General features: G+C 47.9%; 1 protein-coding gene across 2 annotated transcripts in view; it reads right to left on the bottom strand.

The window, feature by feature from the left end:
- Nucleotides 1-417: 417 nt before the first annotated feature.
- Nucleotides 418-13,084, bottom strand: part of PEF1 (penta-EF-hand domain containing 1) — a 16,443-nt gene continuing 3,776 nt past the window's right edge. Inside the window, exons 2-5 of one of the 2 annotated variants that reach the window (XM_003800746.2) lie at nucleotides 5,583-5,865; nucleotides 3,634-3,789; nucleotides 2,993-3,136; nucleotides 418-1,391 (exon numbers count right to left, since the gene is read on the bottom strand). In XM_003800746.2, coding sequence (XP_003800794.1) covers nucleotides 1,162-1,391; nucleotides 2,993-3,136; nucleotides 3,634-3,789; nucleotides 5,583-5,865 — 813 coding nt within the window. In that variant the 3' untranslated portion in view covers nucleotides 418-1,161. The remainder of the gene's footprint in view (nucleotides 1,392-2,992; nucleotides 3,137-3,633; nucleotides 3,790-5,582; nucleotides 5,866-13,084) is intronic. The other variant, XM_023507459.1, reaches the window with a different exon arrangement.

Raw genomic sequence — 13,084 nt, 5'->3', positions numbered from 1 at the left:
CACAGACCTCTAGGCCAGGGGTCCTCAAACTTTTTAAACAGGGGGCCAGTTCACTGTCCCTTAGACCGTTGGAGGGCCGGACTGTGGGCCCCGGGACGAGTCGGCTGCTAAGCAGGACAGATAGTGGCAGCAAAAACACCCAGCGGGCCAGATAAATGTCCTAGGCAGGTCGCATGTGGCCTGCAGGCCGTAGTTTGAGGACACCTGCACTAGGCCATACTGAACTCAACCTAGCAGGACCCATGCCAGCAGCCTTGCACTTCAACTTCATGCTGGCAAATGAGAGAAGCCCCATATAGGTCACATCCCCGTGTAGGTTGGTGGTATACAGTACACATTTGAATATTCACTGAAGGAATAAATAAATGAGTGAATGGCTAACTCTGTAGCTGGGAAGTCATGGTGGAAAACTGGAACTCCAGAGTGTCATCCTTTTATTGAAGTTTAACAATTTCACTAGACTTTTGGCCACAAATGAAAAAAACCACAAAAAAAAAAAAAAGCATTGGCAGGGAGATATGACAACTGCCCCCTGGGGACTGAAGCCAAGCAGAGTATGGCAGGTAAGTGAGGGGTCCAAGCTGCAAAAGGCAGTAGGTTGGGCACAGATGCCCAGGGAGCAGACTTGTCTGAGCTCCTGCACAGGGATAGACCCTAGGCAGCCAGAAGTTAACACAGAGGACTTGTGGGTGTGAGTGTGGCAGAGGCCAAGCCACTGGTCCCATGGGCAAATCTTACATGCTTGGTCAAATTCCACTTTGGAGAAAAAAAGCTCATCTGGGTCAGCCTGAGTGAGGGAACACAGGTGCCAATGCTGACAAGCCAATGAACAATTACCACTGGCATCAGGGCAGAGGAGGGAAAACTAGAGGCAGGAGCCCAGCTAATCAGAGAATAACTCCATTATAAGGACTGACATTTCTGTTCCTGGCGCAAGACTGTGCTATTCAACTTCCAGTCCTGTCCTAGGTCAGGCCCCTGACTATTTGGTGGCTATGATACAGGGCTCCCAACCCTTTTTGGGAACAGTGCTGCATCAAACAAGGGAAAATCATTTTTTTTTAGAAGGGGGAGGAAAAGAAGAGAGGTCCACATGCTTCTCCCATTTTAAGGGGGCAAGAAAGGTCTCTTGTATGTTCCACTCTCTGTAGATGGGCTGGGTCATAGCATCCGGGAAGCTGTCATGGTGACGAAGTCCTCAAAGCTGAGCCGAATGTTTCCCTGTACAGCTGTGTCCTTCTCCCGGAAGGCCTCGGTCAGTACCTGCAGCTGGGTGCACACCTGGATGAAGCGGTCGAGCTGCATGGCAGGATTGGCAGAGCGTGGGCAGTAGCGGGAAACCAGGAGCTGGGTGAACTGAGGGCTCAGGTTATAGCCCATCTGGGACAGAGCTGGAGAAGATGGGTATACAGAGTAGACACACAGAAACCTGCCATGAGCACCTCCACTGGCCAGCAACACCACAGCACAGCAGTTTGGGGGACTTCGAGGGGTAGGCTCAGGAGCACAAAAAAGAGAGAAGTCCCAAGGGTGTGTCCAAGATGTCAGAAGCAAAAGAGGAGCTCTATCTGGATGCTCCTCTTAGCTAAAAGGCCCCCATCCCTCCATCTTTCTTTTTCCAAATTTCCATCATCGTCTGTTCAGTTGGGGCTTTGAACTCATCTGCATTTCCAAAGGAAGCCAGAGCCCCATAGGACCACCTTCCCAGAGCAGGCATCACAGCACACAGCACAGAGGTTATGAGGACCTGCTCTGGAGTTAGACAGTCCCTAGGCGAGGTGCTGAGCTGCACTAGTCATCTGCGGATGACACTTAACTAGCCCTTAGCACAATGCCTGGCACATAAAAAGCACTCAGTAAGGGTTATTTTAATAAAGTCACCATCCCTCCCCCAGACAAAGCTGCCAGGCAGTTCCAACACCACAGCCTACATGCTGCTCCCTGCCCCCCACCAGGATGCTTCCTTCCTTCTTCTCTGCGTAGCTTACCAGCCCAGGCTAAAATCTCAGCTCTCCATTCACTATGTGGGCCCTTGGGCAAGTTAACTAAACTTCAGTTTTCTCATTTGTAAAAGGGAGATAATCAGGGATCCTTCATCAAAGGGTGTGGAATAAATAGTACCTGGTACATGGGTACAATGAATTATACAAACCTATTAAAAACACTTATTACAGTGCCTAGGATATAACAAGCATTTGATAAAAATCACTTTTGTTGTTGTTAGTATCACCCTTACTAACGTCCACGACAAAAGCTGGCATAAGAGACCGTGACAGTACCAGTGAGCTCTCCCTTTACCAGGGGCAGACGCAGTGCTCTCACCCCTCCTGCAGACCTCCCTCCTTAGTCTGATTGAAATCCACAGCCAAGGCAAGGAACTGGACTCTCTGGGGAGCCCTTTCCCCCTCCCATGTGATGAAGTTCTCTAGGGGTTCTTATAACCTCAGTAGCCATCATTTCACCAGTGGACCAGAGCCTGAGTCAAACTGGAACCAGACCTGGGGTTGGGGCCTCAAGTCATCTTCCATAGTGGCAACTTTTATTAGACTCCTCAAGTTCTCAAAGCTGGGAAGAATTGCAAAGGTGGCAGGAGCACCCATCTTTCTGAGCTCCTATGTGAAACTCTTTGCATTCTACATGCTAGAAACTAGAGAGGAAAGAGCCATCCAAGCCACATACACTGGCCCTAAGGTGCCAAGTGTTCATCCCTAAGGCTTTCTGCCAACTAGAGCTGTGTCATCCACCACTGTCAGAAGTCCTGTCACCAGGAGTCCTGCCCTGATTCTGGAGCCAGGTAGGTGTCTCCCTGCCCTGAATCATGACTTAATGCCCAGGTCACAGGAGGCACGGGGGGAGTAGGTCTGCACTAAGGACAGCCTTTGATGATGCAGGTGGACATCTGGTAGTGAGAAGAAAACCCGTTGTTCTGTCTTAGGGAGGAAAGAGAAGCTCCCTGAGCTCCCGCCCCCTGAGCTCCTGCTGGGGCCCTCACCTTGCTGCAGCTCCATGTGGCTAATGGAGCCTGAGTGGTCCCGGTCGTACTGCTGGAAGAGGTTCTTCCACTGCTGGATGAACTTCCACAGGGCTGAGAAACCGTAGACATCGATGCGACCGGACTTGGTCTTGTCAAACATGTCTGAGGGAACAGAGGGAGAGTAAAGGAGGAAGGCTTCAAGACTGACAGCCCTAGGTCCTGGGTACCACTGTGAGCACTTCTTCCCAGGCTGGAGTAGGAGATCTTCCAGAACCACAGGCCTGAGACACCTGCATCAAGGAGGCACCAGCCTCCTGCCCTGGCCACCTTCAGCCCCACCTCGTCTACAATTAGCTGCATTTTTCTCTGTAGGCTCTGCAAGTGAGCCCTGAAACACTGATCTACGCTGACCCCTCCCAGCCATTTCCTACCAGGGGAGGGAATGCCGCAGAATAGAAAACTAAGTTAAGCTCTAACTCAGCAAGGACAGATGAGCTCTAAGGGAATGAGGTCTCAGTTTAAGGGAGTTCACCTTGAACCTAGGCTCCTCCCTGAAATCCTCCTTAGCCAAAAGATTTCTCCTCAGAATGACTGCCCACCCACCTCTTGTCACCCAGGTGGCTCTGCCCCAGCTCAGGCCCAGGGGAAGGAAGACTCACTTATCATCATGAGGCATGTCTCGTCATTGAATGAGGACCAGTTGGAGTTGACCAGAGCCTGCTTCAGCTCTTTGATGGAGATGTAGCCACTGTGATCAGAGTCCACTGACTGGAACCAGGAATAGGCCTCAGGATCCACATTGGGGGGAACACCACCTGGAGGAAGGAGTGTGAACCAGGGAGTCAAACCCAGGTCTCAAGGTCATTTGGCAAAAATGCTGGGAAGGGCCAGCCTTGGTGCCTCCCTGGCTGTAAGTTTTTCCTACTCACAAAACCTCACAAATTAGCCAGCACCTGCCTTCCATCAAGCTAACATCCTTACTATGATGGAAGAGGGCCATTGGTGGAGAGTCACAAGTATCTAGAATTGATTTCTATTTTGTGAGCTCTGGAAGTGCTCTGGTCACTTCTCCACTTGGTTTTATGCTTCTATGGAACAGGGAGGAGTCTGTATCCTCCAGGATATCAAAAATTCTCTGGAAAAGGTAAGCTGGGAATGGGTGATTGATGACAACAGAGAAGCAGAAAAGTCTATCTCAGATTACTGAGTTAACTGTTCACAAATGGAGCTCCTTCACACAAGAAAGCATCAGAGGCTGGTGTGGTGGCTTACATCTGTAATCCTAGCACTCCAGGAGGCTGAGGTGGGTAGATTGCTTGAGCTCATGAGTGCAAGACCAGTATGAGCAAGAGTGAGACACTATCTCTAAAAAAAAATAGCCAGGAGTTGTGGTGGGCCTGTACTCCCAGCTACGTAAAAGACTTGAGGCAAGAGGATTGCTCAAGCCCAAGAGTTTGAGGTTTCTATGAGCTATGAAGCCACAGCTATGAAGCCACACCCATAGCCAGGGTGATAGAGTAAGACTCTGTCTCAAAAAAAAAAAAAAAAAGAAAGTAAGTTTCAGAGAGAGCTATAAGCAGTTGAGGAGGATAGAAACCACTGCTCAGTCCCAAAGCTCAGCCAGGCCAGCAGGAAAAAGGTTTACCTGAGGGATAGTTTGATCTCTTTGGATGGGAAATCCAGGTAGGCTCCACCTACCTTCCTAAAACAGCAATGTCCTTCCCGAGCAGGAGAGTTTTAGTAACTTGGGTGGTCTGTGTGGTTTGTATAGAGACTCAGGCTTTGGAATCAAAGCAGACCTGGATTCAAATCCTGATTCTCTGATTACTTACTAGCTTGTGCGTGGCCTTAGGCAAAATGTGTAATTTCCTGAGTACTGATTCTAAAATGACCCCATTTCCCAGGGTTGTTGTGATGATTAAATAAGATAAAGTTCTTCATGGAGACCCTGAAATGTGTGTAGTTTGAAACATTTTACAGAGTAAGGGGTATTTAACCTGGGTTTCTCCCCATGTCAGACTTATCTCCAATTATCCGCTAACCTCTTCTTCCCTGTGAGAGCACTGTGCATCCTCTCCTATTGCCTGGTGGTGTGCAGAGCTATTCCATGAAAGGAGCATCCACTCTTGCCCTACTGATGTCAGGCTTGTCCAGGGTATATGCTTTGGCCAAAAGAATGTGAGTGCATGAGACATAGAGAACTTTAGAAAAGAGGCTCTGTGCATTCTTGCTAGCTTTCCTGCCACATAGACAAGAGGTCCCAAATAGGGGGTTGCTCTTTCCTCCTGGATCCTGGAATAAAAAGTCATGTGGAACAGAAACTCGGCAGCCAGCCCACAGCTGCTGACATGTAAGCAAGAGGAAATAAATGTGAGCAAGCCCTGGAAACAAATGCTTGCTGCTATAAGCCAAGGACATTTTGGAGTAGTTGTTAACACAGAAAAGCTAACTGACAGCTTCTCATTCTCTGATGCAAGCTGAAGCGGGAAGCAAGATGTTAAGGTGGCAGAGCCCAAGATAACTACACACCCACAGGAAGGACAAGGATGGGCAGTGGATAACTCAGAACCAAGTCAGAGCCACACGGAATCCAAGAATCTCTACTTACCCTGTCCATAAGGCCCAGGTTGCTGGGCACCATAGGCATTTGGAGGTGGTCGACCATAGGGGCCTCCTGGGGCTGCACCACCATATGGTCCCCCTGGAGTTCCAGAGGGGTGTCCGTAGGGCCCTCCACCAGCTGGTGGTCCATAAGGCCCTCCAGGGGCAGGACCCCCATAGCCACCACCAGGGGGTAGCCCACTGCCATACTGCCCTCCACCATGGGGAGGTCCAGGGTAGTAACTACCCGGAGGGCCTCCTGGGGCTTGTCCTGCAGCTCCTGGGCAGCCCTGCAGGCAGAAGAAGAAATCAGCTAGAATGAGGAGGTCAGAAACCAGCCACAGTATGGTATTTTATAGCTACAAGGCACTTCCACTGCCATTCTTTCAACCGATCCTATGGTAGGGTTGGAATTATGTAATCCCATTGCTCAGACGGGCTAACTAGAGGAGCTATGAGTTACCCAAGGTCAAGACCTGCAGGAGGCGGCACCTGTAGCTCAAGTGGCTAGGGCGACGGCCACATACACCTGAGCTGGTGAGTTTGAATCCAGCCCCAGTCTGCCAAACAACAATGACAACTACAACCAAAAAAATAGCTGGGAGTTGTGGCGGGTGCCTGTAGTCCCAGCTACTTGGGAGGCTAAGGCAAGAGAATTGCTTAAGCCCAAGAGTTTGAGGTTGCTGTGAGCTGTGAAATGACGGCACTCTACCCAGGGCGACAGCTTGAGACTCTGTCTCAAAAAAAAAAAGACCTGCAGGATCAGGGCTGGAATGCTGCCTTCATGACTTCCCTTTTCTGTACATCAAGGGGCTCCATAAGGGCTGGGATCATGTCTGGTTTGCCACTTTATCCCCATTCCCAGTGCAGGATGGATGCTTGATAAATATTTATTATATGAATGAGCAGGCAAATGAATGAAACAGAATTCCAAATGACCACCCTATGGTACTCCACCTCTATCTGCAGAATTCATAGCATAAATCCGGTGTCCGCTCGGCACCCTGACCCTCATCGGTCACAAATGATGCATCTACAGCATGGATTCACTGTAGCATGTCTTCCTTACCCTATGAGGCAAAAACATTTCCCTATCCTCACTCCCGGCTTTGTGAGCCAGGCAGGGGAGACCCTATTTATCTTTTTAGACCAGTTCAAGTTTAGGTTCTGCCACTTACTAACAGGACTAATTAATGACTTACTCACTCTAAGCCTCAGTATCTTTTTCTGTAAAAAGTTCTAACAATAGTGCTTAACTCCTATGTTGGTATGTAAATGAAATGAGACCAGTCATGGGAGGTGTTTTGACACTGGGCCTGGCACAGAGTAAGCACTCCATACACATTAACTATTAATAATAGCCTCCTACAGAGGATAAAACTCAAGTCCAGAAAAATCCTGTATGGAGGCGTGTGGACCAGAACCTAGGTCTCCAGGGTATTTGGGCATTAGAGCACACATGGGGACATCCCTCTCTTGTCCATCTCCCCATGCCATCAGCCAAGAATCTCTGAGGCTCAAAACATTCTGCTTCAGCTCCCTAAATAGCTAGCACAGGGCTTGGCAGAGCATAACCCCAACATATCTGAAGATAGGGGAGCTCAAGGGCACAGAGAGCAGCTGTGTCCAGTTATGAGGAAGGTACCATCTAGACATAATCTAGATCAACCTGGAGGCATGTCAGTGGTCTAGCCACCTGAGACCTGGGCTTTCTCTTCTTACTGTGTTTGATAGGTTCAAGGCTAAGACCAAATTCATATTCATCTGAAAGGGCCTGTTTATGCAAAGAAGAGAGGCTTGGGAAGGAAAGGCAGGAAGGCCCTGCTACCTCCCATCTCCACATCTTGGGAGCTCTTCCTCCCTAGAAGCTGCCATAGCTAGTATCCAGACAATGAAGTCAGAGACAGATTTTTTTTTTTTTTTTTGAGACAGAGCCTAAAGCTGTCACCCTGGGTAGAGTGCCATGGCGTCACAGCTCACAGCAACCTTCAACTCCTGGGCTTTAGCGATTCTCTTACCTCAGCCTCCCAAGTAGCTGGGACTACAGGTGCCCACCACAACGTCCAGCTATTTTTTGTTTGTAGTTATCTTTGCTGTTTGGGAGGCCATGGCTAGATTCTAATCTGCTAGCTCTGGTATATGTGGCTGGCGCCTTAGCCGCTTGAGCTACAGGCGCCGAGCCCACAGACAGATTTTGATTCAAAACTGCTCTCACTAGCTGAGTTCATGACTGTGCCAGTGGCTTAATCTCGCTGAGCCTGCTTCCTCATAAATAAAATATAACAATCTCTTCCTCACTGGACTGTTCTGCAGATTATAAGAAATAACCTAGTAAAATTTTGTTAATTATTAGCTAAAGAATCTTTTTTTTTGGCCGTTTTTGGCCGGGGCTGGGTTTGAACCCACCACCTCTGGCATATGGGACTGGTGCCCTACCCTTCTGAGCCACAGGTACCGCCCGCTAAAGAATCTTTTGATTAAAAAAATAAAACTGGGGAGGCGCCTGTGGCTCAGTGAGAAGGGCACCAGCCCCATATACTGAGGGTGGCAGGTTCGAACCTGGCCCCAGTCAAATTGCAACAAAAAATAGCTGGGTGTTGTGGCGGGCACCTGTTGTCCCAGGTACTCGGTAGGCTGAGGCAAGAGAATCACTTAAGCCCAAGAGCTGGAGGCTGCTGTGAACTGTGAAACCATAGCACTCTACCGAGGGCAACAAAGTGAGACTCTGTCTCTAATAAATAAATAAATAAATAAAAATGATAAAAGAAAGCTGCTCTGGCTGAAGCCTGGGGCTTCTTCCCTTGATAGATTGAGGGGGCTCTGAAAAATCCTCACAGTGACTCAAAAGATAGTCTGAAAACCACTAATATAAGAAAATTAGTTTTTATAATAGTGTCTAGCATAAAGCAAATGATCAATAAATCATACATGAATACAACTGCTACTGTTATAATTATATCAATTATTATTATCAGCCAAGTCCTGGTCAGCTACCTTCCGGGGCGCAGGGGCATAAAAAAGCATGAAACAATCTGGAGGTGCTCACACCTCACAGGAGAGGCACGGAGATGCTCTCTGTAACAGCCAACCAACCAGCGTAAGGAAACAGGCATTTAAAGTGAACACACAAGGCATCCGCCATGGAGACTGCAAAGGAAAGAGGATAAAATCAGGGAGGAACTCCATGAGAAAGTGGCATTTGAGCTGGGACTTAAAGAACGAATAAGATTCTCAATAGAGTTGTAGTTGTGTGACAGGAGAGGTACCCAGAAGGCCAGTCACTCAACCTAACTTCCTCATCTTACAGACAGAAAACTAGGGCCAGGAGAGGAGAAGGGACTTGCCCAAGTCCTACTACAAGGTAAAAGGCAGAGGCTGGCCTGAACCATTCCCCCAGTGGGACACCCCCCCCACCCCAACCCAGTGACTCCCAGTGTTTCCTGCTACAGTGCTCTTTCCTTAAGCAATAGAGCAGAGGATTCCAGTGTGGGCTAGAAAGGAGGTGAGGACTCTGCACAGTCTGGACACACCCAGGCTGGACAGACTAGACACCAAGCCAGGAAGGAGCTGATCCACTATAAGGCCTATGAGCAAAGTCATAAATTGTACCTGGCCAAGGGTACCTGAGGCAAAGTGCTTGTACCTGGGAAACGTCCCCAGGCCAAGGCCAACAAAGCAGGCACTGCCAGGCAGGTCTGCTGCCCTACCTATTACATTCCAGGGACCTGGGGCAGTCTGGCAGCAACTAAACCCTCTCCTTTCTGCATTGCATTAAAGCTCAATGTACTTTCACATATGTAAACACTACTGGCAGAATCTTGCTAACAGTCTCCTAATGGGAAAAAAAAAGGAAGATGTTTGGTAGGTCTATTTTTCAGGTGAAGAAACTGAGGTATGGTGCTGTTACATTCAGCAAGCATTTACATAATGACAATACTGTACCAAGTTCTGTGGTGTGCCTGGGGACTCAGAACTAGATGAGGCCCTGCCCTTGAGAAGCCCACAGATAATTATGATACATTAAGATCAGTGCCATCAAAAATGATCTACTTACATGCTACGAAGAAGCATGCACAGAGACATTTGGTCTGTTTCCTGAATGAATAATCAAATGAATAATGCATGAAATGGGTCAAAGATGGCTTCCTGGAGGAAGTTGCAGTGATACTGGAATTAGTCTTTGAAGAATACACAGGCATTCCCCCAAAGGATGGGAGGGTAGGATACTCCACAGGCAAGAGACAGACAAAGCACAAGACATGGGGGAGCAAGCCATGTAGGGACAGAGTGAGTGAAAGAGCAGAGGCAAGAACGCAAAGCAGGGAAGCAGAAGGGCAGGCCTTTTACACAGTCCTTGACCAAGAACCTCTCCTGCTGCATTTCAGTTAGCTGGTGAGTTATCAGTGTCTAAGAGTAGTTTCTGTCTGTCCAGTGTCTCCCCCATCCAACAGTATGCTCCCCAAGGACATACACTGGGCCTCATTCATCACGGTACCCTAGGGCCCAGCACAGTGCCCGGCACCTGCAAGCCTCAGTAAATATTTGAACAAATGAATACCACTCTAAAGAGTTTGGGCCTTTTGCCGGAGAAAACAGAGCGCCAAAGAAGGGGTTCCAATAGGGGAGAAACGTGATCACAGCCTTGTTTAGAGAAGTAACCTTGTTCCGAGAAGTAACTGGCAACAGTGTGGAGGATGAGCTAGTGGGGGAGGCGGCAGCCCAGGTGCTGGGCAGGCAGGGCATGAACCAGACAGCAGACTTGGGGATGGAGAAAACGGAATGGATTCTGAATCTTTTCAGAGATAGACAAGACATGACTTGGTGACTAATTAGATTAGGAAAAGGATAGAGGGGGAGTGAGGAGAGGGAGTGTTTAGGATGACTCAGGTTTCTAGTTTGCACAAGATGGAGGTGGAGTTACCAACTGAGGCAGAATCCAGGTTGTGGAGGAAGTTTGGAGAAAGTGATGCAATGGTTCCCAGGGTCACTTAACCGTTAGTAGTACAGGTCTGACAAGAAATGAAAACCAGAGTTCCTGATTTCCTGTTATTTTATACTAACTCCATGCTGCCAACCCTTTTGAGAGTTTTCCCAGGAGTATTTAATACTGATAAAAACAAGATTGTGAAGGGAGGAAAGACAGGAAGTGTTCAGTAACCATGACTTCCAAAGCATTACAGAAAATTATCTCTAGGTCTCTGGCTGAGCGCAAATAAGCTACATTTGATACACTGGGGGAGGGGTAATTAACACTTATTGAGGCTTTGCTAGTGCTTCCAGTTCAGTCAGCTCTCACTGACCTCAGTCCTGTGAGGTTAGCGCTATTAGCTCCATTTTACAGGCAAGATAATTAAGGTGCAGAGAGTTTAATAACATGCCTGAGATCGTGTAGCTAGAATGGGCGAGCTGGGATTCGAAACAGGGTCTGCGTGACTCTACACCACCTCCTTTCTGTTTGTTTACTCAGTAATCGCGTGCCTAGCATGTGTCTGTGCCAGGGATCGTGCCACATGTTTCTGTCAAATATGACGAATTTTTGCAGTAGGTGAGGGTGGAGGGGGAAGCAGGTGATCTTTCAGAGCCTTCAAGGCTAGAAACAAGAGGGTCTCAGAAGAATGCCATTCTTTTTCCACCCCAGCACCTAGACTCAGTTCAAAAGCCACATGTTAGAAGCACTCCAAAGACCCTTCAGGCCAACCTCTGAGGCAATAACGAATCTCTGTAGCACCACCTGGAATCTTTACTTGCACTCCCACACTCCCGAATAAGCCACTCAGAAAGGTCTGGATTTTCTTTCAGTTCTGAGGGCTCACTCTTTTACCTCAAAACCATTGTGAGGCTCAGAGATAGCAAAGACTGTTCAAAGCTGAGCCCGGGTGAGGAAGGAAGGAGGTTGCATTGCAAAGGCAAGTGCCAAAGCTATCCCTCAAGTGCCTGCTGAGGATGGGGGAGCCCAAGCTAAGGGGTTAAACAACCACAGGACAGGGGAATAGTCCAAGCATTCACAGCGGAGCCTCCCCAAACAATTAAAGGACAGAAACATGCAACCAATAAACCATGAGCTAAGAACTGCCCCCAAACTTCAATTACCATCTCTGTGCTGACATTCCAAAATCTTTCTCTGCACTTTGCATCTCTCTACAGACCACACACCCAACATATCCTACAGACCCACATATCCAACAGCCTCGGGACAGTCTCTCCAAAGTTATTCTTCCCTCTGTGTTCCCATGTCAATGAATGGAACCCCGCTTCCACCCCAGTCACCAACCTAAAGCCTTAGTGCCCTCCTGGGAACCTCCTCTTTCCTCCCCCTGTCACCTCAATTGGGTACCAAGTTTTCTATCTCCCAAATGCTTCTCAAATCCACCTTTACCATGTTGTCTTTAACCTAGATTACTTCAATAGCTTTGAAACGGTCTCCCTGCCGCAATCCATGCCCATGTAGTCGCTCCAAAGCACAAATGGGATAAAACTCTTTACTGGTTGCCTTGCTACTCTTAGGATAAGTCAACTCCCCAGAAAGGTATACAAGGTCCTTTGGGACGTGGCCCTTAACTTTTTTGCTTAGCTTCCTGGTCTCATTTCTTATCCCCTTTTCCCTAGGAAGATCACAACCAGACTGACCTTAAAGCTCCTACAAAATACTTAGCTATCCTACTTGCTTCCTGGTCTACTGGAATACCACTTCTGGAATACCACTTCTTTCTTTACCCTGCTAACTCCTACCGATTCGTTTTTTTTTTTTTTTGCTTAAACATCACCTACTTTAGGACATCTTTATGCACCCCTAGACTGAGTTAAGTATCTCTCCTGTGTTGTCCTAGTACCTTACACTCGCTCCCGCTTCATACTTATCATACTGATTCTTCAATCTGCTTATCTACATTACTCTTCCACTTGTATTACTTACTACATGCCAAACACCATACCAAGTGGATTACTTACTACATGCCAACCACCATACCAAGTGGATTACTTACTACATGCCAAACACCATACCAAGTGGATTACTTACTACATGCCAACCACCATACTTTATGTGGATTATCTCATTTGATCTTTACAGTAACTCTGAGGTAGGTACTGTTATGACCCCATTCTAAAGAAGAAACTGAGACTCAGATTTTTGTAACAAACTTCCTGCCAGGAAATGGCAGAGCAAGGATTTGAAGCCAAATCTTTCTGGCCACAGAGACAAAGCCCTTAGACACTGAAATCCATCGAGATGGTTCCCTCATAGGACCAAAGGGTGCTTGAGGTTTACTATTCCAAGATCTAGTCCATATTTGAGAACCCTGGACTGGAAGCAGTGGAAAATTACAGGAATTTTGACTCCTAACAACAGGGTGGAATCCTCCAGGGCTATGTAGTGGGTGGAGGGGAGACAGCACTGACTGAGATGCTTTAAAACAATCCATTCCTTTCAGAACACCTGGGACCAGGAGGTTGACAAGGGGATGGTGGGGGAAAAGGTATCATTTCTTCTTCTATTTTTTTTTTTTTTTT

The sequence above is a fragment of the Otolemur garnettii genome, unplaced genomic scaffold (assembly GCF_000181295.1).
Source record: "Otolemur garnettii isolate 467f Iridium unplaced genomic scaffold, OtoGar3 scaffold00184, whole genome shotgun sequence".
Taxonomy (NCBI): domain Eukaryota; kingdom Metazoa; phylum Chordata; class Mammalia; order Primates; family Galagidae; genus Otolemur; species Otolemur garnettii.
This window is presented reverse-complemented; position numbering and strand designations above follow the sequence as displayed.